This window comes from Pangasianodon hypophthalmus, chromosome 11, assembly GCF_027358585.1.
Source record: "Pangasianodon hypophthalmus isolate fPanHyp1 chromosome 11, fPanHyp1.pri, whole genome shotgun sequence".
Taxonomy (NCBI): Eukaryota; Metazoa; Chordata; class Actinopteri; order Siluriformes; family Pangasiidae; genus Pangasianodon; species Pangasianodon hypophthalmus.
This window is the reverse complement of record NC_069720.1, coordinates 21288520-21309451: the sequence shown is the minus strand read 5'-3', so window position 1 is coordinate 21309451 and position 20932 is coordinate 21288520. Positions and strand designations below refer to the sequence as shown.

The 20932-nt window shown below is 37.9% G+C and overlaps 2 protein-coding genes across 5 annotated transcripts; one reads left to right on the top strand and one right to left on the bottom strand.

Moving 5' to 3' along the window:
* Positions 1–2452: 2452 nt before the first annotated feature.
* Positions 2453–4526, top strand: LOC117598433 (uncharacterized). Of its 3 annotated transcripts, none has more exons than XM_034308901.2 (3): positions 2453–2742; positions 2923–3183; positions 3270–4526. In XM_034308901.2, the coding sequence occupies exons 2-3, from the start codon at positions 2943–2945 to the stop codon at positions 3341–3343; spliced, it is 315 nt and encodes a 104-aa protein (XP_034164792.1). In that variant the 5' UTR covers positions 2453–2742; positions 2923–2942; the 3' UTR covers positions 3344–4526. The 3 variants fall into 3 exon arrangements, with proteins under 3 accessions (XP_034164792.1, XP_034164791.1, XP_034164790.1); XM_034308900.2 differs by having other exon boundaries at positions 2456–2742; positions 2941–3183; XM_034308899.2 differs by lacking the exon at positions 2453–2742 and having other exon boundaries at positions 2763–3183.
* A 78-nt stretch (positions 4527–4604) lies between these two features.
* hap1 (huntingtin associated protein 1) lies at positions 4605–20737 on the bottom strand. Of its 2 annotated transcripts, XM_053238245.1 has the most exons (15): positions 17057–20737; positions 14042–14118; positions 13427–13543; positions 13031–13128; positions 12805–12913; positions 11154–11232; positions 10901–11031; positions 10405–10479; positions 10028–10239; positions 9715–9930; positions 9097–9407; positions 8808–9002; positions 7982–8084; positions 7603–7661; positions 7050–7189 (listed from the first exon to the last, which is right to left on the bottom strand). In XM_053238245.1, exons 1-14 carry the CDS (start codon positions 17178–17180, stop codon positions 7622–7624), a joined length of 1887 nt encoding a protein of 628 aa, XP_053094220.1. In that variant the 5' UTR covers positions 17181–20737; the 3' UTR covers positions 7050–7189; positions 7603–7621. The 2 variants fall into 2 exon arrangements, with proteins under 2 accessions (XP_026773127.3, XP_053094220.1); XM_026917326.3 differs by lacking the exon at positions 7603–7661 and having other exon boundaries at positions 4605–7189; positions 17057–20736.
* Positions 20738–20932: the final 195 nt, after the last annotated feature.

The following is a 20932-nucleotide window of genomic DNA, read 5'->3' as shown; positions in this document are numbered from 1 at the left end:
ACAGGGGAAAACATGTGATGGTACATCTCACCATGTTATGGCCTGAAATTGCACAAGTGAACACAATGCATGTCACATCATGTGATAAATAAATAAATAAATAAAATGCTTTCATTAAGTGAAAATTAATTAAAAACACACGCATTTACATTTAAAAAAAAATTACATGTGAAAAAATGTGTGAAACACGTGTGAAGTTTTTAAAAAAAAAACGTGTGAATAAACGTGAACTATACGATTATTCACATGTGAGTTTCATATGACTTTTTGGTAAGGGATATTTCTTAAGTAGACTCATCCCTCAAAACCTGGCATTTGTGCTTTAATTGGCTGACATCTTTTTTGATACACTCCAAATAAAACAAGTGCTGATGGCATGAATAAATAGGTGTAATTTTCAGCTCAGTGAACAAAAGGCAGGTCTAAAGTTTTCATGCCATGTCTGAGACGACAAGCATGGAATCTTTTCTATTATGTAGAAGAATTTTCACATGCTTTGGTAGACAAATTCTTTTCCTGACTTTGTTTCATGTTCTTTTTTTTTTTTTTTTTTTTTAAAAAAGGGTGTGTGTGTGCATGCGTGTTTTTGGACTATTTACTGCTCAGTGTCTTATTTTCATGTCCCTATATCCTCATTCTCAATGAGAAGGTTCAGTTTTAATTATTTGAAAATTATTATAAAATTAATTTTTACACAGACAGGTGTGTGCACTTTTTTTTTAACAAATGATTTTTTTTAGCATTTTAAATTTGTTCATAAACAAAACCTGAAAAGAATGAAAATTCATTAATTTAGTTTTGGTAGTATTTCACTTAATGCTCTCACTGCCACCTGTGAAATGCATATTTCCTGATGTATTCTGTATTTGTTTCAGGGTACATGTGTTACAACTTCCAGCTTTCCAGTGCAAGCAATACTAAATAACCTCATATTAAATTGACTTAGACTACTGCGGCTGTTTTAGACTACTGCAGTTGTTTTCAATGGAAAATGTGCAGACTCTATTGAGCTGTTTGCTCTGAGTACACAGTGAGGCCTACAGTATTGCAGAGACTGACAACTACCGCTTTCTAAAATCTTTAGGTACATAAACCATGCTCTGTCTTTAGGACAGGACACTTAGTCCATTTTTGTGTTAAATAGGAGTTTTTGCGTCAGTGAAACCACTTAAGCCTTATTTCACCTTAAGCTAATCAATGTTCTTATCAAACTGAAACGTATGATAGGCCCCTATCTGCCATCACTGATATATGACCAGAATATTGGAGTAAATAAGAAATATGATCCGGTGCAGGTGTCTGTCTGCTTTGCCAATACTTAGGAAGTGTGAGACGTTGGTGTAACTTTAGATGTAAATTTGTATCAAAAAAAAAAAAATTATAAAATCTTACAGTAGTTCTACTCTGTCAGAAAAAAAGAGTATGAAACTGTACCTTTCCTTGTTGCTGGGGTGGTACCCAAAAGTATAGGGACAGAAGTATGTGGACACCTGACCATCACAGCCCTTTGTGCTTGTTGACCATCCCATTCCAACTATAAACTATAGGTATTAAAGGGTATTAATATGGATTTGGTTCCCCCTTTGCTGCTATAACAGTCTCCATTTTTCTGGGAAGGCTTTCCACTAGATTTTGGAACATGGCTGTGGGGATTTCTGATGATTCAGCATTACTGATGTTGGGCGAGAAGGTCTGGCATGCAATCTGAGTTCCAGTTCATCCCAAAAGTGTTCAGTGGGGTTGAGGTCAGGGCTCTATGCTGGCCACTTGAGTTTCACAGCAACTTTGACAAACTTTGTGTTTATGGAGCTTGTTTTGTGCACAGGAAAAACATTGTCATGCTGGAACAGGTATAAGCCTCTTAGTTCCAGTGAAGTGAAAGGCTAATACTACAGCACACAAAGACATTCTAAACAATCGCGTGCTTCCAAATTTGTGTCAACAGTTTGGGGAAGGCTGACATATGACGTATGATGGTCAAGTGTCTACATACTTTTAGCCATATAGTGTACAACTTTACCTTGGAAATTTAAATATATTGTACCTTTAAGAATATTTAAAGTGCATCACTGAACTGTACATTACCTTTTAGAGTAAAGTGTAGAAGCTACATATGCACCTAAAAGGTACATACTAAAGGTACAGAAGGTGTACACTTGAGGGTACCACCCCTATGAAAAGAAATACTACAGTTTAGTAACTTTTATACTACACTCTCAGGAGAAAGGTGTTAAACTAGCTACTAAACTGTACCATTTCACTACACCATTCAGGGGCGGATTAGCACCAGGTAAAGGTAGGCAACCGCTTTGGGCTCCCAGAAGCCAAGGGCCCCCTAAAAATGCAAATTATATATATTTTTAATTATTATTGCTAAATAACGGGCCCCATTCCTATATTTTGCCTAGGGCCACCAAATCACTAAATCCGCCCCTATACCATTATACCATTAGCAATAAAATTAAAGTTAATAACAATAAAAAAAAATTAAATCAACAAATAGCAAAAATAAAAAAAAGACAACGTTGTATATCAAAAACAAAATCAATGGATGCTGCAGGAGATCAACAGTCACGTGATCAGTTTACAGTAAGCGATGGTTTATTGCTTCCTTATTGCCAATGATGTTTTATTGATCCTGCTTGTCGATCATCAGTTGCCTTTATATATATAAACGAGCTGTTGATCAGATCCATCACATTAAATTTGGAATATTCGGCTAAGCAGCTCTGCGCTCTTCAGGTAAATGAGCCTACATTAAAGCCTAGAAATAAACTGTAGTGTTATTGTTTTAGGTGGTAACTGATACTGTTGTTAAACCCGTGTTTTATGCTGTAGGCTATACTAGCTGTAAATGATACACACATGCAGTATCTGTCTGTGTATGATGATGGATGTGTTATTTATTCCTGCTTACTAAAGAGCCGCGTTTCGCCGCAGGCATGACTGCGACTTTCAAAGTGCTCAGTTTTGTGGTGATTGCGGCGATGGCGTGCATGTGCACGGGCTCGCCGGGGTTTCCGACAGCGCACGAGGCACAGGAAGTGTCGGAATCTCGCGAGATCAGGGGGCTGCAGGTGCAGAGAGGCGCTCAGAGTCGCGGCGCGCGAGAGGAGCGTTTTGCGCCTTTACCAGAGGACCAGCGAAGGTTTACATCCAAACAGATACTGCAAGCTCTGTCGGGTAAGTGTTCGTGGATGGAGATTATCTTCACGCTTGTTTCGTCCCTCATTCATGTCTGAGTCTTGTCCTTTTTGATGTTTTGACAGAAATTATCCAGCGGGACGACTGCATTTCAGACTATCAGGGCTGGGTGGACTTCGGGCGTCGCAGTACAGACTGAAATTAATAGGACATGTAGGCTAACATTGTAATGACCAGCACCGCTCTGCATTTCATTAAATTTATTATATTTAACGCAAACTCAGACTTGTACTTCAGTTTTTGTGTTTTTTATGAACTGATATGTAGGGAATAACACATAACGGGGTGTGCTGTTATAGAAAAATAATCCGCGCCGGGTTGGTGTGAAGCGCCTGGCCTGGATTATTTGTATATGTTGAATGCTCGAATCTGATTGGTCAGAAGCTGTTCATTATTTTCATATAACAACAAGAAAGTAGTTCCGACTGTAACATGACCCATAGGTTAATATCAATGCGCTCGGTTTAGGACATATTTATTTATGGAGTCTCAAGTGTAAGCGCTTTGCAACAGTCACAGAGCTTTGCAAAGGTTCCTGGCTCAGGAAAGTCTGTGTTTTCACTTTCCGGTTTCTCTGTAAAATGACAATCCACTTTTTTTATTTTCTCCTGAGAGAGAGAGAGAGAGAGAGAGAGAGGGTGGTGATGGAATGACTTTTTTCTCAGCTATACCCGGAACTAACGTGTCTCTCAGACGTTCCCCAACATTAAATCTAACTAAAAACCAGTACAATGCAGTGTTTTGTACATTATTAGATTAGAAATTGTAATTTGGCAAATCACTGTGGCATGAGCGGAATAACACATGACAGACTGTGCTGTTGTACAAAAATAGTGCACTTCAGGGTGGTAGAGACACTCCACTTGCACGTCGTGCTGCATCACACCCCCCCTAGCATGCATTATTTTTGTATAACAGCACGGTCTATCATCTTATTCCTTACTTAAACAATGCTCATCAGGCTTATGTCTGATTCGTTAACTACAAATGATTTTAAGATCATAGGATGTAGAAAAAAGGTACTAAACTGTACCTTTCCTTTTCACTGGGATGGTACCCTCATGTGTACATCTTTTGTACCTTTAGTACCCTGTTACATGATAATGTGAATGCACTTTATGTTTAAAAATGATTTAAGGAATGTAATTTGACTTGAAGGACCACTCGTACCTTTAATCAGCTTTTAGAGTAATACGTTAACGGTCCACTACGTGCACCTTTTCAGGAAAAATATACACATTAAAGGTGCAAAAGGTACCCAAGTACCCTTAAAGTCACCATGCCATCGACAAAGAATGTACTGAGAATGAGAATGTACAACAAAGGAGCTGTAATGGGGATGAAATGTGTATTATTTAAAAATGTTCTGAAATCAAAATCTGCACAGATCTAGCCATTACTATGTCAAATTCCTGTATTTATTGGAACACTGCAAAACGCATTCACATATGCTGCAATGCTGTATACAGCTCTTACTCCAATTACATTTTATAATTACAGTGATCACAGGTGCAAATTAATGGCATCATATTTACAGACCAAATAACAGAAAAAAATACAATCATTAGGTGCAACATATTTGTAATCAATAAGTCTACAGTACACTCAGTGATTGTGTTGATTTTTTGCGTTATCAATTTCCCATATTTTCCATACTACAAATGCAAACTATCATTATAATGCAGCTACCATTTCTACAGTAATGTAGCACTCAAGCATCACTCTGAATTCTCCCATGTCAAGGTTATAAACCTAAATCTCAGTTCTTATTTGGACGTTATTTATACTTATTTTTGACTGGATATGTGTAACATAAATCTATGTACATATATTACATCTTGCCAAAGGAAATGTTTTTAGGAAGATCAAAAGAGCAAAAACGGTGGAGTTCTTACGATATGTAGCTGAGTGATAGCTTAATGGCCAATGTTCCATTCAAGTTTAGAGCTACATGTAATAAAGCTGTACAGGTGCTTAGCTACATTAACAACAGGTACTTCTACAGAAACCTGCATTAAATTCAGAATCTACAAGTTGACTCTGGAAATCTGATCTGGACAGTGGAAAACACGTTAATGCAAAGTATAAGGCACAAGAACAAAACATGATCGTGATGTGATTGGTGATCAGTCAACCGTCTCATGAAGGAGCCTGGCTGATACTGTAATCAACATCTCAGGCAAGTTTAAACTCAGTCAGGTGCTGACAGTGGCCACAGTTCAGCAATATCATGAGATTATTCCAAAGAAGTCTGAAAAATCTGTTCCTACAGTGCCTGGTTCACTGTTAGTAACAATTACAGCAAACATGTTTTTCAGACCGAAAGAAAAACAAAGGCTGCATAACAAACTCTGTAGGTTAGCTGAGATTTGTATGTGACAACAAGCAATCTGGACAAACATTATACATATAAACATGTAAGTCTTAAGGTGTAAGTGGTCTTCTAACGCTGATTTTCCACTAGTCTGCTTTAGCCGAGCACTACTGATAAAAAATGTACTGAAACATATCAATTAGAGAGGATACAGTACATGATATAAGGTGCTATTTTAAAAGACCTTCTGTAATCAGTTTTGTGTTTACAAGAGGTAATACTAAAATCAGAAGAGCATGAAATACAAATCTACATCTGGAAATATGTCTGTTTAGCCATACAGTGATATGAGAAACTGTGCAGAATGCCATGCTTCAGATTTATGTCTACTAAAACTTTCAGTGTAAGTAAAACATACGAAGGCGATTGTGTTTGGAGGCTCCTCCATTTCTTACTGTCACAAATTTGCATGTGCAAATATTTGAATGTGCTAAATAGCCACTGTTCACCTAGTGTGTGTATGTGTGTGTGGAAACAACACAGTTACAAGTATCTGAAAAATTCTATATAATAGATTTAACTATAGACCTGTGACTATTAGGTGTCTGTATAAAGCATCAAGTTTGTGGATATTCACAACTAAGAGCCCCAGTGCATTTTGGGACATTTAAATAGGTTCTAAAACAACTAATCATAGAATATTATGTCCAACTAGACATCCTGAACAATATGCTCAGGTCATCTAGTATTTCTAATAGTAGAAATGTGCACATTGTCATAAAAACAACTAATGGTTAACCCATGAACAGTCACAATTCATCTAGTACACAGACAAATCAGAGGTCACTGGCCTTTAAATATATAAATAATATATAATGCTCATGTATGTCAAGACAAATGGTGAAACAGGATGGAGGTGACTGCAATATAATTAAAAAGTAAAAGCAGGACTTGTTCTTAAATCATAATGAAAGAACAGTTCATCCCTTTTGATAAGTGCTCAGAACACGTAAGACAGCAATATAAATACCTATCATACATTATGTACCGCAGACTGTTAAAATGTCTTGGAGTTCCAATCCTGAACCAGCCTATCAGGTTGTTAGCAGGACATCCCATTCATTCATAACCAATATGAGATCTCACTACTACAAGGACCGCTCCACATGTATATGGCTTTCAAATGTTCAATGATAAATACGACACTTGATAAGAGGTTGGATCTGCTACGTACAAAATGGAAGACAGTACATAAAACAGCAGCCCTACTCAAAGCCAGTGTTCAGTTTTGGTGGAGGAGGATTGTGTGGATCTCCTTCCTTCTTCCCTGAGTCTATGAATCCTCTGGCTACCACTTTATGAAGACCAAGACTCTGAAGCTTTTCAACAAGGTTGAAGCTAAAAATATTCCTCCTCTGCTGTTTCTCTCCGCTGTGTCCCCCATCTGTTTCTTTATCGTTTAAAGCTGCTGAAGTGCTGATAGAAGGTCTGAGGTTGGGAGGCAAGCTGGGCTGAGTTGAAGCAGAGATACCTCGCTCTTGAAGCAGCTGAATAAGACCTAATGTGGGTGTCATATTCATGGCAGGGTTATTGAAGAAACCATGCTGGTGATCTGGTAAGGTTCTTACATGCTCACTGCTCCCAGAGGTGGACAGGTTATGAGGCTGAAAGCTTTAAAAACACACACCACAAATAAATGACATCAAAATATGACTGCAAAAATTTCAGTAAAAATAATAAAAACAATAGGTTAGTATTTCATCAGGCCAAATGCTGCAAACAGAAAAGCTGGTTATCACAAAAAAATGAGAAGTGAAACAAATGAGTTTAGCAAAATTCCATTCAGGAGATTTCAACAATGCTCGACAATGCTCGACAATGCTCAATTAAATAAATGCCTTTTATAAAGCCATGCAAAAATGCAGAACATTACTCCATGACTCTTGCATTTTAGAAAAACTTTCATGCCAATTAGTTTAGCCTGTTAAAAGAAGAGAAATCCTAACATGAGAGTGGTATTAAATTAGATAATTAGTGCATTAGGGAGCGTCTGGGTGCCTATTCAGCCATGACTATTGTCTCACTTCATGGAAGTAGGTGACATTAGAGCTGGAGGAAGAGCCTTGACCAACGCTTCCTGCGGCTGAAAGAGAACGTATTCAAAAGAAGAAAGAAAAGAATGAAAAGCTGCCATCTTTTCTAATCTGTTGGATCCCTGCAATGTACCAGGTACCATCAACAGTGTAGAAACTGAGCTTATATATTTGCTTATGTAAATTAAATTTTTCATAATGCCTTAACATTTCTAGAAATAGTATCTTGAGAGAATCACAATTTTAAGATCAACTGAAAAGTTATCATAAAATTAAGGTAAACTGGAAATGGGAATGATGAAAAAACAATGGACAAGCTGAATCTCAGTGATGCATGACCACAAAGCAGTGGGATAATGTGATCTCTTACCTAGTGGATAAAGAGGACAGCAGGACAGAGGGATGGAGGATCTGAGAGTTGGTGATGGTGTGGGTGGGGCAGGTGTGAGGGAAGTTGGATCCAGATGAAGTGACTATGATAGAGACACATGCACACTTACTAAAATCACTACTCATTATTGGTATGAAATTCACAGCACAAAATGGGAGTCAATGCAGATGACCAGAAGGAAGCAAAAAAAGTTCATGTAGGCTGATTTATATTCCATAATTATGTGTAATAGAATTTTTCTTCATAATGGCTGACAGTTGTATAGACTCAATCAGTGTTCAGTCCAGCCCGCAAATTTTATAAGCCAGACCTCTAGTTTCGCTAGACAGTCTGGTACATTTCATTAATAAACGCAGCCAAGAACCCTCTACTTTCACAGAGGAGGCAATTTGACTAAAACAACAGACAAACCTCAGACTTTTTTCCCATTTTCTCATTTACTTACTGCTAACTGCCTTAAACAAAACTCTTTAATGACTTTAAGCATGAACTATTACCAGGATACCATGAACTTTTGTCCATCCAGTGATGGAGTGTCTGGGTTGAAACTATTCTCCCACAGGAAATAAGTAAACACTAAAGGCTACAAAACACTTTCTGAAATCATTTACAGTACCATAATAAGTTATTAGGATTTATTACAAAATATGTGAATTATTACAACCTTATACCTTCATCCTAAGAGGCATAGTGTCCTGTGAACTTTCAGTCCAACTATGCCCCCTGGTGGGACTCTTAACTAACTAAGGTTTTAGTCTTAACTATTCCCACCAAACTCTAAATTGTGAGAATAATATATCCTTACCAATAGGGATGTGAATGGGGTTAGGGAGTTTGGACCAGTTAGGCTCATCCTCCTCAAGGTCATTGAGGCTATAAACTTGCTGAACGTCCACTTCCAGTTCCCTGAAGTCTTTGGTGAGGATGCCTGGCCGTGGATGAAGTATGCCGCCAAGGTTGGGTTTAGCCAGCTGCTGCCAGTGGTGCAGGGTGACTGAGCCTACATATATGTAGAAGAGATAGAAATCCCAAGATACAATCATATAACATGAAGTGACAATCTTTTGAAAGCGCACGTGTGTGTGTTTACTCACCCTCCAGTGGTTTGACTATCTGCAGGCGTTCAGGCAGGTAGGATCGAGAGCTGGATGAAGCAGATGAATGCTGGGAGCTGCCTGAATAGTTGGTTCCTGTGGATACCAAGCTGTCATTGGGTGTAAGGAAGCCACTAGAGCCGCCTGTGCTGCTGCCACCCAGTGCCCTGAACTTCCTCTCACGTTCTACATCGAAGAACGGCCGATCAGAAGAATGACGCTCCTGGCGTGCAGAGAGGGAACGCAGAGCTTCTTCCAGATCTTGACCACCTGGCATGCCTGGCTGACCCAGACGCTTTGATTCTACAAGGCTGTGGAGGCACACCAAGAAATGAAATGTGATCCTAACATTTCTAACCAGGTCTTCATATCATATATGAAGTACAAATAATAAAATATGCTGTCAAACCAAGAAATAAAACTAGTAAAATTATCCATAGCTATTGTTTTTATACCATTCATTAGTAAATCACACACATCTTATTATATTATGGGTTTGGTCAGTGGAAGTGAAGGCCAGAAAAGCGTTTACTGGTTCACTGCATCCACCCCAGCTCCATCTAAAGTACTGACACCTTGTCAGGAGAAAAGGGGTAACAGTCTCCTTTTCAAACTCACCTCTGATCCTGTAACGTTGTTATGGATTGGGATTTGTCCTCAAGGTTGAGGCTGACGGAGTCAGATCCGTAGTAGCTAGTGTGTGGTGTGCTGGTTCGACTGGACTGGGAGGAGGCGGGGCTAGAGCTGGGGACCTGCGGGGAGTGGCACCGAGAGCGCAGTCGTGCAGCTTGATTGGCCACTTTCACTGTCTCAAACACGCGCCATGGATGGTTCCTATTACAAATTCAGATTATAACTGAATGCTGCAGACAATAAGATGTTTATTAAGTTTGCTGTTATGAAGTATAGAGGTTACTATTTTTCTGCACACTTGTATTCTGACGGAGCAGGACTGTCCAGGCCTTTGCGGAAGGTTCCTTCAATTTCAGCAGCGAGTGAGTCCATGGGGAACACAGCAGCCAGCGAACTGTAGCGCTGCACTGTGCTGTTGGGCAGGCTCTTATTGCGCAGGTTCTTGATCTCCTCTCTGGCTTCCTGTAGCATGTCTTCACACTCTGAATACCTCTCTTGCAGGTCCTTCAGCTACAGACAGAGAGAGCAGAGAGTCAAGCATAATCACAGGTCACGCACTATGGTTTTTTGTCAAATATTTTTACAGAATTGTCATGGAATTGCATGAAATTCTGCTGATGTGTCGAAAAATAGTGATTAAAGGGGGTAAAATAGTGAGAGATGAGCAGGGCACACCTCTGTTTTGAGCTGTGACTGGCTTTCCCGTGAACTGTTTAGGTGCTGAGTGAGTTCCTCATTCTCCCTGATTAGCTGCAGCCAAAAAAAAAAAAAAAACAGTTAGGGGTAGGCAATAGGGCCAAGATATTATATAGCAGACAAGACATTTTAATGTATAATATAATAAATTATATGTATCATGATATTTAGTTCTGCTGATGATTGGCTATACAAACCTACAAAATGCACATTTCAAATGTTTTCTTTAAGATAAAATATTACAAAAATATGATATTTAATCAGCAACTATGTAAGTATATAATTTATTACTTTGAACAACCACAAAGTTGGACAAAGTGACAGAAATACTGCCAAACTATTGACAAAATTCAGTATTAATATCATATTGTCAACAGTATCAATATCATATTGATATTATATATATATCCCATATAACCCAAAGTACACAACAAGTTAGGAAGGTTTAGCAGATGTGCAGCATTGCCTCTCTCACCGCTTTACAACGCTGCTGCTGGTCGACCACCTGACCCAACAAAGAGCTAATCTCCTCCTGCTGGCGGAGAGAGTCCTCCACTTTACGAGCCAGCTCCTCCGACAGAGCCACCACCTGCTTATTCGCTGATGCTACACGCATAGAAGAAGGAATAAGAGTGTGTTAAAAGTGTCCAAGGATACATTCATTCTATTTACTACTGGAACATTATACAGCATGCAGGATCATTTTGAGGAAAATCAGGTTTACTTACAGAGTTCTTCAACACACACAATCATCAGCTGCTGCTCCTGCTCTTCATAGCTGCTGGTCTCTGATGTCAACTCATTGGCCTGTGAGTAGAAAACAATAAAAGTATTTGCATTACCATCATGGTATAAGTATATGCTATCATTATTCTTAATTCAGGGGTGTAAACAAAGGCTGTTTTTTATATATATATAGGTGACCTTTGTTAAATGAAATATATATATATATATATATATATATATATTTACAGCCTTCTTTAAAAACAACACTCTAGTTTTGCTGATGCATTCTATTACATAACGTCAAAGAAACTGAATATTATGACACTTTTCAGATATTGCAAAGTGTATTGAAATATCTTGTTATTAAATTTTTGCCATATTGCTCATAGCTACCTTAGGACTACGGGTTATACACTCCGGCCTGAATGTTATGAAATATTATGTCACGGATAGCTACTTTAAGAACACCAATATTTCTACCTCCTTTCGTTCCAGACCAGCAGGGGCGGTTTCCTTCGGGAACTAGTGGAATACTCCTTATGACTAACCCCACATGTATAGCCTATAAAGGGTCCCCGCTACATCATGCTTGTCCTGTTTCCCATTCTTATTGGATTCCTCTTGGTTTCCACTCTCTAAGTACAGCACTCTGCAGCTCTAAGTATTAGCTGCTTCTTGCTTTGTTATTGTTAATTTTGCAAAGAAGTCTGGGTGATGGTCATTCTGGTGTTTGCCTTATTATGATTATTGCCACAGTGGATTGTTTTGTTAGAACAGACACATGGTCTATTGTTTGTGTCAGGGTGTGAATAAAAGGTTACACATTTAACATGGTTATAGGATTGAGTGGATCATTTGTAGATTGAAGGGTTATTAAAAATACACAAATATGAGTACTTATAACTAAACATGATCTGTCTCAACTCTTAAAAAAGTTATGTTTATAGACAAAAAATATCCCCTAGCACTCTATAACATATTTGGTTGTTGTTTGCATCAGATTCATAAATGTGATTTTCCTGTACAACACTATTGACATGATTTCCACCTACACTCCCAGGATCAGGTTTGGGCACACTAGATTAAACATATGTTTTTCATTGTCTTAAATACATAAGTAAAGGATGAATGATAAAGACTTATGCTTGAACTATTTACAGATGTAAATAGTGAAGTTAATGCCTGTGTACAAATTTATTTTGGAATCAAAAAATATTTTTACTATGTTTTTTTTTCTTAAAACAAGATGTTTTTAGTTAAATTAAGTTGTTAACTAAGAAGAAGCAGCCAATACATGCTCCTCCTATTTACAAACTTTGAGCAAAGCCTCCTGGGTGAAGCTCCCTCATGAAGCTAGTTGAGAACATTCCAGGAGTGTGCAAAGCTTTATTACGAGGAATACTGTTAAGGATGTAACATATAACATAGTTTTGAATTGTTTAACATTTTTCTTAGTCACTGCATAATTTCATAAGTTATTTCCTAGTGTTAATGCCTTCATTATTATTCTTCAATAGTAGAAAAGAGTAAAAATGACAAAAAAAAAAAACATTAACCGCTGTGTCCAAACTTTTGGCCCGTAGTGTATAATTCAAGCTAATTATCCAGACTAACTCTGAGAAAGTACAAGCTAAGCTGTAGCTGTAAACTAACCACAGCACGCAGTTTGAGGTTCTCTTCCTCCAGACTCTTGAGCTTCTTTTGCAGGAAATCATAATGGACGTAGTTGCTGAGAGAAGAGTTCGACTCGTTTCGCCTGATCCTAACACAGCAACAATAACAAAAAACACAAGAATGATAATCACCAAAAATTTGTGAACATCTGAAACGGTTATCATCATCATCACGTCTAAGGATCATGTCTGTGTGTTGTACTCACGGTGAGCGTAATTCTGTAGCAGCTTCTATCTCCTCAGTGCTGGCGTACAGTTGCAGAAGATCATCTCGCATAGAGAGCTCATGACGCAGCTGAGCAATCTACAGTGTTACACACCTTCGTTACATTCCACTCAGTGTGCATTAGTATCATTTAATTTTTCCTGAAGTAAGGTATGATTCTAAACAATATTCAGAACATTAGATTGGTTTAAATTAATGATAATTATAATTCACATTACAATTTATTCTGGAAATTAATGTAAACAGCATGTTTTCATAGATCCTGTACATCTTTATGTTTGTTCTTTTACTGAACCATTTGCATTCAAATGAAAAACATGCATGTCTCCAAGGATTTCTCCATTTTCCACTGAGCTCCACAGTCCATACGACTGACCTCTTCTTTTGCGGCCTCCAGCTGTTCGTCCAGCAGCTCGTTACGTTCTGTTAAGGCCTTGTTCTGTTTCAGCAGTGACTGGCCAATTCGAGCTGCTAGCTCTAGATCACGTTCTTTCTGCGGGAAAAGGCATTTTGGCATTTAGTGCGGAATAATAAAAAATGTGCACATTGGTTTAGAAATAAACAGCATATTAACAATGTCATTATATTATTTCCAAAATCTTTTTAAAAGTGTATTTTAAGTTTTTGTACACTTATTTTTGTATTTTGAGTATATTTTGTAATGTTTAAAAGTGCTCCTAGACCTGTAGCAATCAAATAATTTCAAAATAAAAACATATTTTGCAATATTAATGTGCAAGGCATCTGGCTAGTTTGTTTATTTTAGGCTTCCAGTGAGATGAAATTAGCCCCTCCCCTTTTACTTAAAATGCAGTTTCAGTAGGAGTGGGGTCAGTTGGGAATAGGACAAAGACTTGTCCGTGTTTTCATTGCAGTTGCCCTTCTACTTGGAGGCAGCAGAAGCCTCAAAAAAAAAAAAAAAAAAAAAAAAAAAAAAAAAGACAAACTGCTCCTTTAATGAGTTGTATATTCAGCAGTCATTGTTTCTCACCTCCTCCAGAAGATGCGTGACAGCCTCAATGTCATGGTATGTCTTTGTAACCTGGCCAACCCTCTCTGAGCACAGCACTGTGGAGGCAGACAGAGTGACTCTCAGAGACAAAATGAGGGTTACGCATGGCCTACTTTCTCAAACAGGGTGAGGCATTCTTTGTTGTACTGCATAACCACTCATGTCCTAGTGCAGTTTATGCAGAATATGATTAATCATGTTAAATGACAAGCCTCACTGTAATAAGTCCTCATTATGTAATTTTATATATGCACATTATACTTAGAGAAGGAGTGGCACAGGTAAGCTATACGCATTCTAAGCACTGAGCTTCTTAGCTTGATCCTCTTTAGTTTCATTTACCCATTATGTGTCTGTGTGATAAATATATCTGTGTTGTAAGTTAACCGGAAGTCAACAAACAGACCATGAATGAAGATACAGGACATGATTTATAAAAAGAAAGAAAAAGTCCCTGTCCCAAAAATAGGCATACACACAATGGATTTGGTATTATATTACACCAGGGGGTGGTATTTCATTGTGTGTACTGTTTTTGTGTTTAGGTCTGTTTGTGTACATGCTACACACATTTCCAAAATCAATAGGACAGCAGATGTGAGTGATCATCGCTATGGAAAAAAATAATAAAACAACAACAATATACAACAGCAGCAGACAACTGACCATATTCACACCGGCCCTATTGCTGTGCTGTCACACTCAGGGCAAGAAGAGGGCAAGTAGTTATTCAGCAGATATGGAAACAGCAGATGTGGTCCAAAAACCTACCTTCTATTTCAAACATAGCTGTTGAAAACATGTGCAAAACACACAGCAGTGAAACCTATACGGAGATTGAAGATAAAACTTGTTGCACTTAAAAGACGGCAGTTGGTTTGATGTCTTCCATTTCTCATGAAGAAAACACCAAAAAAGCCAACAATCAAATCTACAGATAAACAGTTATAATCAGTTTGTGCTAAGTGTAATGTTTTAAAATGTAGATTACTAGTGCTTTAATGCTTATGGAAATCATTAAGAGATCGTCTATCGTCTTGTTGCCAGATACAACAGCACACCTTCAGAGGTCTTGTGGAGTTCATGCCTTGACATTTCAGAGCTGTCACAAGGTGGCACAAGGGGGACCTACACAATATTAGGCAGGTGGTTTTAATGTTATGGCTGATTGGTGTATAATTGTCTGCTGGACAAATGTACACAACTGAAATTTAGTGTGCAGGGGTTCTGTATTTTAGCCAGTTAAAGCATAAAACTGTGAGCTGACAAACCATATTAAGGTCACACATAGCAATGTTTATTTTTTTCATGCAGCACAAAAAGTAAATCTTGAATATTTACTCAGAATAGATATAGTTTTAAAGGAAGATGTTTCCATGAAATTACCAGTTTTATAATTGACTAAATGACAAAGTTACCTAAACAATTCTGTTGTAGCAACATGATTTGTCCTCCACTAACCCATCAGATGAACATTGTGCATTAGCGGTACTACACTGTATGCATACTCGTGCTCAAATGCAACAATTTCTCATGCTTAAATTATGCATATTCCTAGACAAAGTAGTTGGTGGAAATAGCACTGATTTTTTTTACACAAAGTTTGCTATATCACTGAGTATCTGATACAACAGTAAAGTCTAATGACTTCCCACATGACTTACACGAGTGAGCAAAATTGTCCAATGTTTACAGTACACAGATTAAGGTGAATGATTAACACACACAAAGGTGATAAAAACAGGCTTACATTTAACGCTGGCAGGATGATTTCCATTCTTTTATGTACTAAGTGAGATGCTGAATAAAATGTACTAGAAATTATGACTTGTCATTAGAAGTAGAAGATGAAATGCTCAACTATCATTGGTATGTTTTAGGTAGTTAAGGTACTAACTATAAGTACTGTAAAACACTGAATAGCATCTGTAGTGTGTAGTTTTGATTCTAGGAAGATCACAGGGGAACAATTGTGTTGTTGTGCTGCAGAGCTGTGTCTGCTAAGAAATGTCCTTGAGCTTGTGTAACCATCTACACATTAAAAATACACTCTCCATGCACATTTAATGGTAAATTCAACTAGTTGCTCTGAGGGTAATATTTAATCATTTGTATCTTCAAAGGTTTTAAACCAGTGTACTGATGAAAAGGAATGTTGGATGGACTTTTTGTGACTGTAGTCCAGCCTGTACCCTTGCCTTCAAGAGCTTATGTAAGTCTAGCCACAAGCCTGGCTCCTAATCTATAATTCAGAAAACCACACTGTTTAAACTTAAATGCTGACTAAGGAATGTGTTTCCTCAAGGTTAAACAAACTACACTTGTTCATAGAAAAAACAATCCTGTGGTGATTTTATTTGATGCTGACCGCATACATGTGAGGACAATGTGATTAGTTATCATAAAAGCCTGTTAGAGAGGACTGGTCTCTCGTGAGGTCCTTTAAACATTTCACAATAGGTCTCATAGGGTGAGTAGACATGTTCTGGGATGACTACTGTCAAATATTGCCTACAGCATCTCACAGTAGGTCAAATTACACAATAATAACAGCCAAGTAGAGACCCTCTAAACAAAACTCTGTGTGTATCAGTCAGTGTGTATGTTCAGTTCAGTAGCAACATATCTGCAAAAACACACACAAGTGCTTTTCCACTGTGATAAAAACTCACTGAGAATTTAGAGACACAAACAGACTCTGCATTTAATTTAAATCCCATGAGGCAGAGGCAAATTCTGATTTGAGTGATTTCATTCCAGAAACAGCACAAATACAACACACTTCAAGGGCAGCAGGACTCTTTCTGGCAGCTTTCTGTCGCCCTTCACTGATTACATTCTCCTACATGCAGGGTCTTTTGCATTTTTGCCAGCCTTAATCAACACCAACATTCTACATTCCTCTTTACAACGAACGCTTTCATTTCTCCTCTCTCTTAGTCATGCCCTTTTTCCTGTTCACGGCATCGTTACCCCAAATGGTTCTGTCATTACCTTTCACCAGCTCTCTGCACAGACCGCTAGTACTCTGCTCCTGTTCCTCCTCATCTTCCTCATCCTGACTGATGCTGCTCTCTCTCTCGCTCTCCTCTGTGCCCGAGCTGCTCCAAACCTCCATGTTAACCTTGCAAGTCGCCGCTCCTCTATTGCAATTTGTGTCCTTTTCTTCTTCGCCCTATTCCTTACAATCTGGCTTGACTTCGCTGGTGTCTGTCTGTACCAAGTGACAGTCCAGTGGAATACCTACAGTCTCTTGTACTAGCCACGCACACTGACTCACACACCTGTGAGCTCACAGGCTGTGTGCATAATGACGTTCATGATAAATCCTCTCAGTGCTTCAGCTGCAGTGTGTTTACTGACACTTACCTGGCTGCTCTAAGCCATGGGCAGAGATAAGACACGAAGTGGGAGGTGAAGGAGAAGTTAAAATGAGTGTGACTATCAAAAAGAAGGAAGGAAACTATTCATTTTGTCACTGATTTAATAATTCTTTAAGACAGAAATAATGATTGGAGGGAGTTGGTTTGTTGGAATCATGTTTTTAAAAGCTTTTAAGAGACTACAGAGAGTGAACACCCCCGTGCTAATGGTATGCTCCATTCTGGCACATTTATTATCCATCTGGAGATGCAATGCTGTTGCAGAAGGCCAGACTGTGTGTGTGTGTGTGTGTGTGTGTTTTCGTGAGATATTACTTCATGATATGATATTAGGCTTCATGGGTCACTGTCCTCAATCTAGCAAAAAAAAAACATTTTAACAGACAAATTCCTAAAGTGCATATTTGTTTGAAGAGCTTAATGTGATTTGAACCACAAAACAACTTATTTTTTTAATCATCACTTGGTGATTACTGACATATAGCATGTGTTCACTGGAAATTTATCATGTTGTCCTGAAGCCTTTTGTTTGTAATATGAATCTGAACCCAGATAACAGCTTCCCTGAAACCAGTGACCTTTTCCTTTCCTTAAATATCTGGGTCATACCCTAAAAATGCTACCTGACATCAAATATTTATGTCTAGCCACATCAATTTTTCAGCTCCAGACAGGTCAGATTTAACACTGGAAGCAATGATCAGAGCTGCAAATGCCCTACAGAGCCCTAAAATCTGACTAGGGAGAGATAAAACCTGTCATAGCACTCTATAGCCCTCCAAAATACAGTTCAACATTGCAGAAAGGAAACGAAAGGAAAGATAAAGAAGCAGGTTTGAGAATCTGAGGACTGAAAAGTCACCATTCCTTTACCCTATCGCACTTCTTAATGTTCAAGTCTACTTTATGAACTACTGAGTAAACAAAGGCATAATGCTTATTGTGTTTTTCATTAAATCTGGAGTATAGTGACTCCCCATAACAACATATTATAATTAGATTAACAACAAACAAAAAATGCTGTATTTGAGTTGCTGGTTTTTTGTATATACATTTGCACCAACTGACAGTCAGCATTTCTCAAGTACCCCTACGTCATTACACATTTAAGGTTTAATATTTAATACGAAGAAACCTTATCAGGCCACAGGCCAATCACTTTATGACAGATTTCCTGTTGTGTATAAAGGTTATACACCATCATCAAAGCTTGACCAACTGTATATATTGTAGGTCAAATTTATTTTATTGACATTTCAAATGAAAATGGCACCGAACTTCCTTGTTAAGCATTATTCCTATAGGCTTTGTCCATTTAAGGCAAAATTTCAGTAACGGATTGAACAGGATCCTTAGGTCCTGACTTCTAATTTTCAGAACCAATAAGACAACTAAGCTTCTAGTTTCAATCTAATCCGTACACAAAAAGAAAAAAGCAAGTAATTTTTTTTCATTGATCAACTCATCTATGTATTTCACAAAATGAACAAAAATACAAACTATTTAGGTTTTTTTAAATCTAAACTGCACCACTTATTAACAGTTTTTTAAAACTACAACACTTGCCCCTTTTACAAAGCTGCTAGAGCACAAGGCACAATGGCAGGAATACTCTATTGTTAGATAAACGTGTTTTCTTGGTATTCATTTCTTAAATTTATGAAATCTTTCCAGAAAAAAAAGAACACCTTAAAATGCTCACAAATCTCAAATATAGCTTGTAACGTTGGACCCAAGTCAAAGCCAAGTTCATCTCACCATAATAGACTAAGCTCTTCTGCATCCTATATGTTTAAGCCTCCTAAAGAGCTGTAACTGCACTGAGATGATGTGCTGACCTGACAGGACACCAACCCTGCCGAAACGAGGTCTGGGCAGGTTGCCAGCTGCCCAAACTACAGAGAGAGGCTGCTGGGAGCCAAAAGAGCTTAATTATACTGGCAAAGCAGGCAGCTAATCAGCTTGGTGGTATTTGGCATCTGTGGCCCATGCAGAGGGGATGTGTTCAAGATTATTAGAAGGACCAGGTGCAGACCTAGTACTGAACAGGAGGTAAAAACTTCCAGCACGGTTTTAGGGTCAATAGATGTCCAAGTTATTTCTGCATTAGAAGGCTGGAAAGAAATACAGATGGTGAGGTATAGGGAGGTGAAGACTTGTTTTTTCTGGGTCACTTATGTAAAAAAAAAATCTATAACATTATTCAGCATGCAACATACAGCAAGCCTCTTTTCTATCTAAAAACAACTACTGGGAACCAACCATCCATTGTTCCAAAAGTGACTACTAATATCAGAGGTATGGCTTTGGAATATCCCCCTATTTTAATAATAATAATAATAATAATAATAATAATAATAATAATGTTTGTTATGCTTAGTAAGACTTGTCATATATTTTGTGCCCACAAAGAGAATGACAAATACTGATTGCTGCAGTATAACATAGTTTCGATCTGGACAAAGGAGTAATACCTAAAAGATATGTAAAAAATAAATAAATAAATAAATTTTAAAATAAAAAATAAAAATTCTACCTAAAGCAAATTCATACTGTATATATTACCTTTGGATATCTATATAACATGAAAGTTTAACATGTAATAAATGAAAAATATTATAAAGATTAAATAAGAGATAACAAAAATTAAATAAAAAAATTTAAAATGAAGAAAACAGCCAGACAAACAAATAGCAACACAAAACAAAAATTACAACAAATGTGTCAGACTATAATCTATCGATCCTGCTTAAATGCCAGAGTGTACAGGTAGGTGGCTTTAAGATGAGATTTAAATACCGAAATGGAGGTATACAATATAGCTGCATCCAAAGGGAAGAGCATCAAAAAAAGCAGCAGCTTCTAATCATCTATACACAGCTTTCATGGTTCACCTGATGATAATTTAATGTAATGAGATTAAATATACTGGGGGGAAAAGGAGCTTACTGTATGCAACTAAATGCTGGTAGTTAAAAACACAGTTTATCAAACAGATGGTGTCGTCCATCCTGAAGAAATAAGGCCTACAAATGAGAGTTTAAAGGGGAAATGCCAAAGCAGACACTTAAGTGTAGAGTAAAACTGAGATTACTACTACCAAAAGAAATTCATACACATTTTATTGTGATTAACAAATGATCGTTCCCTAAACCCTCTAGTATTTTGTTCGTGCATACAGTACAACCACACAACATAAAGTTAATGGCCATTCCTCAGTCTGTCGATCACACTCTGAGGAGAATGTACTAAACACAACCAGCTCACACACCCTGAGAACTTGAACACTGAAGGAAGTAGGAAAGCGCAGACTTACAAAAGTATTTGAGGGTTTCATCTATCTGCTCATAGGTAAGTCCCAGAGTGGCCTCAGGTGGCAGCAGTGGAGTGTGCAGCCAGTCGTCATGCTCATACCCAAACACATGGTCTGCCCGCAGAGTGTATCTGGGTAACTCCTCTGCCAGCAAACTCACTATCTCCACCTCAG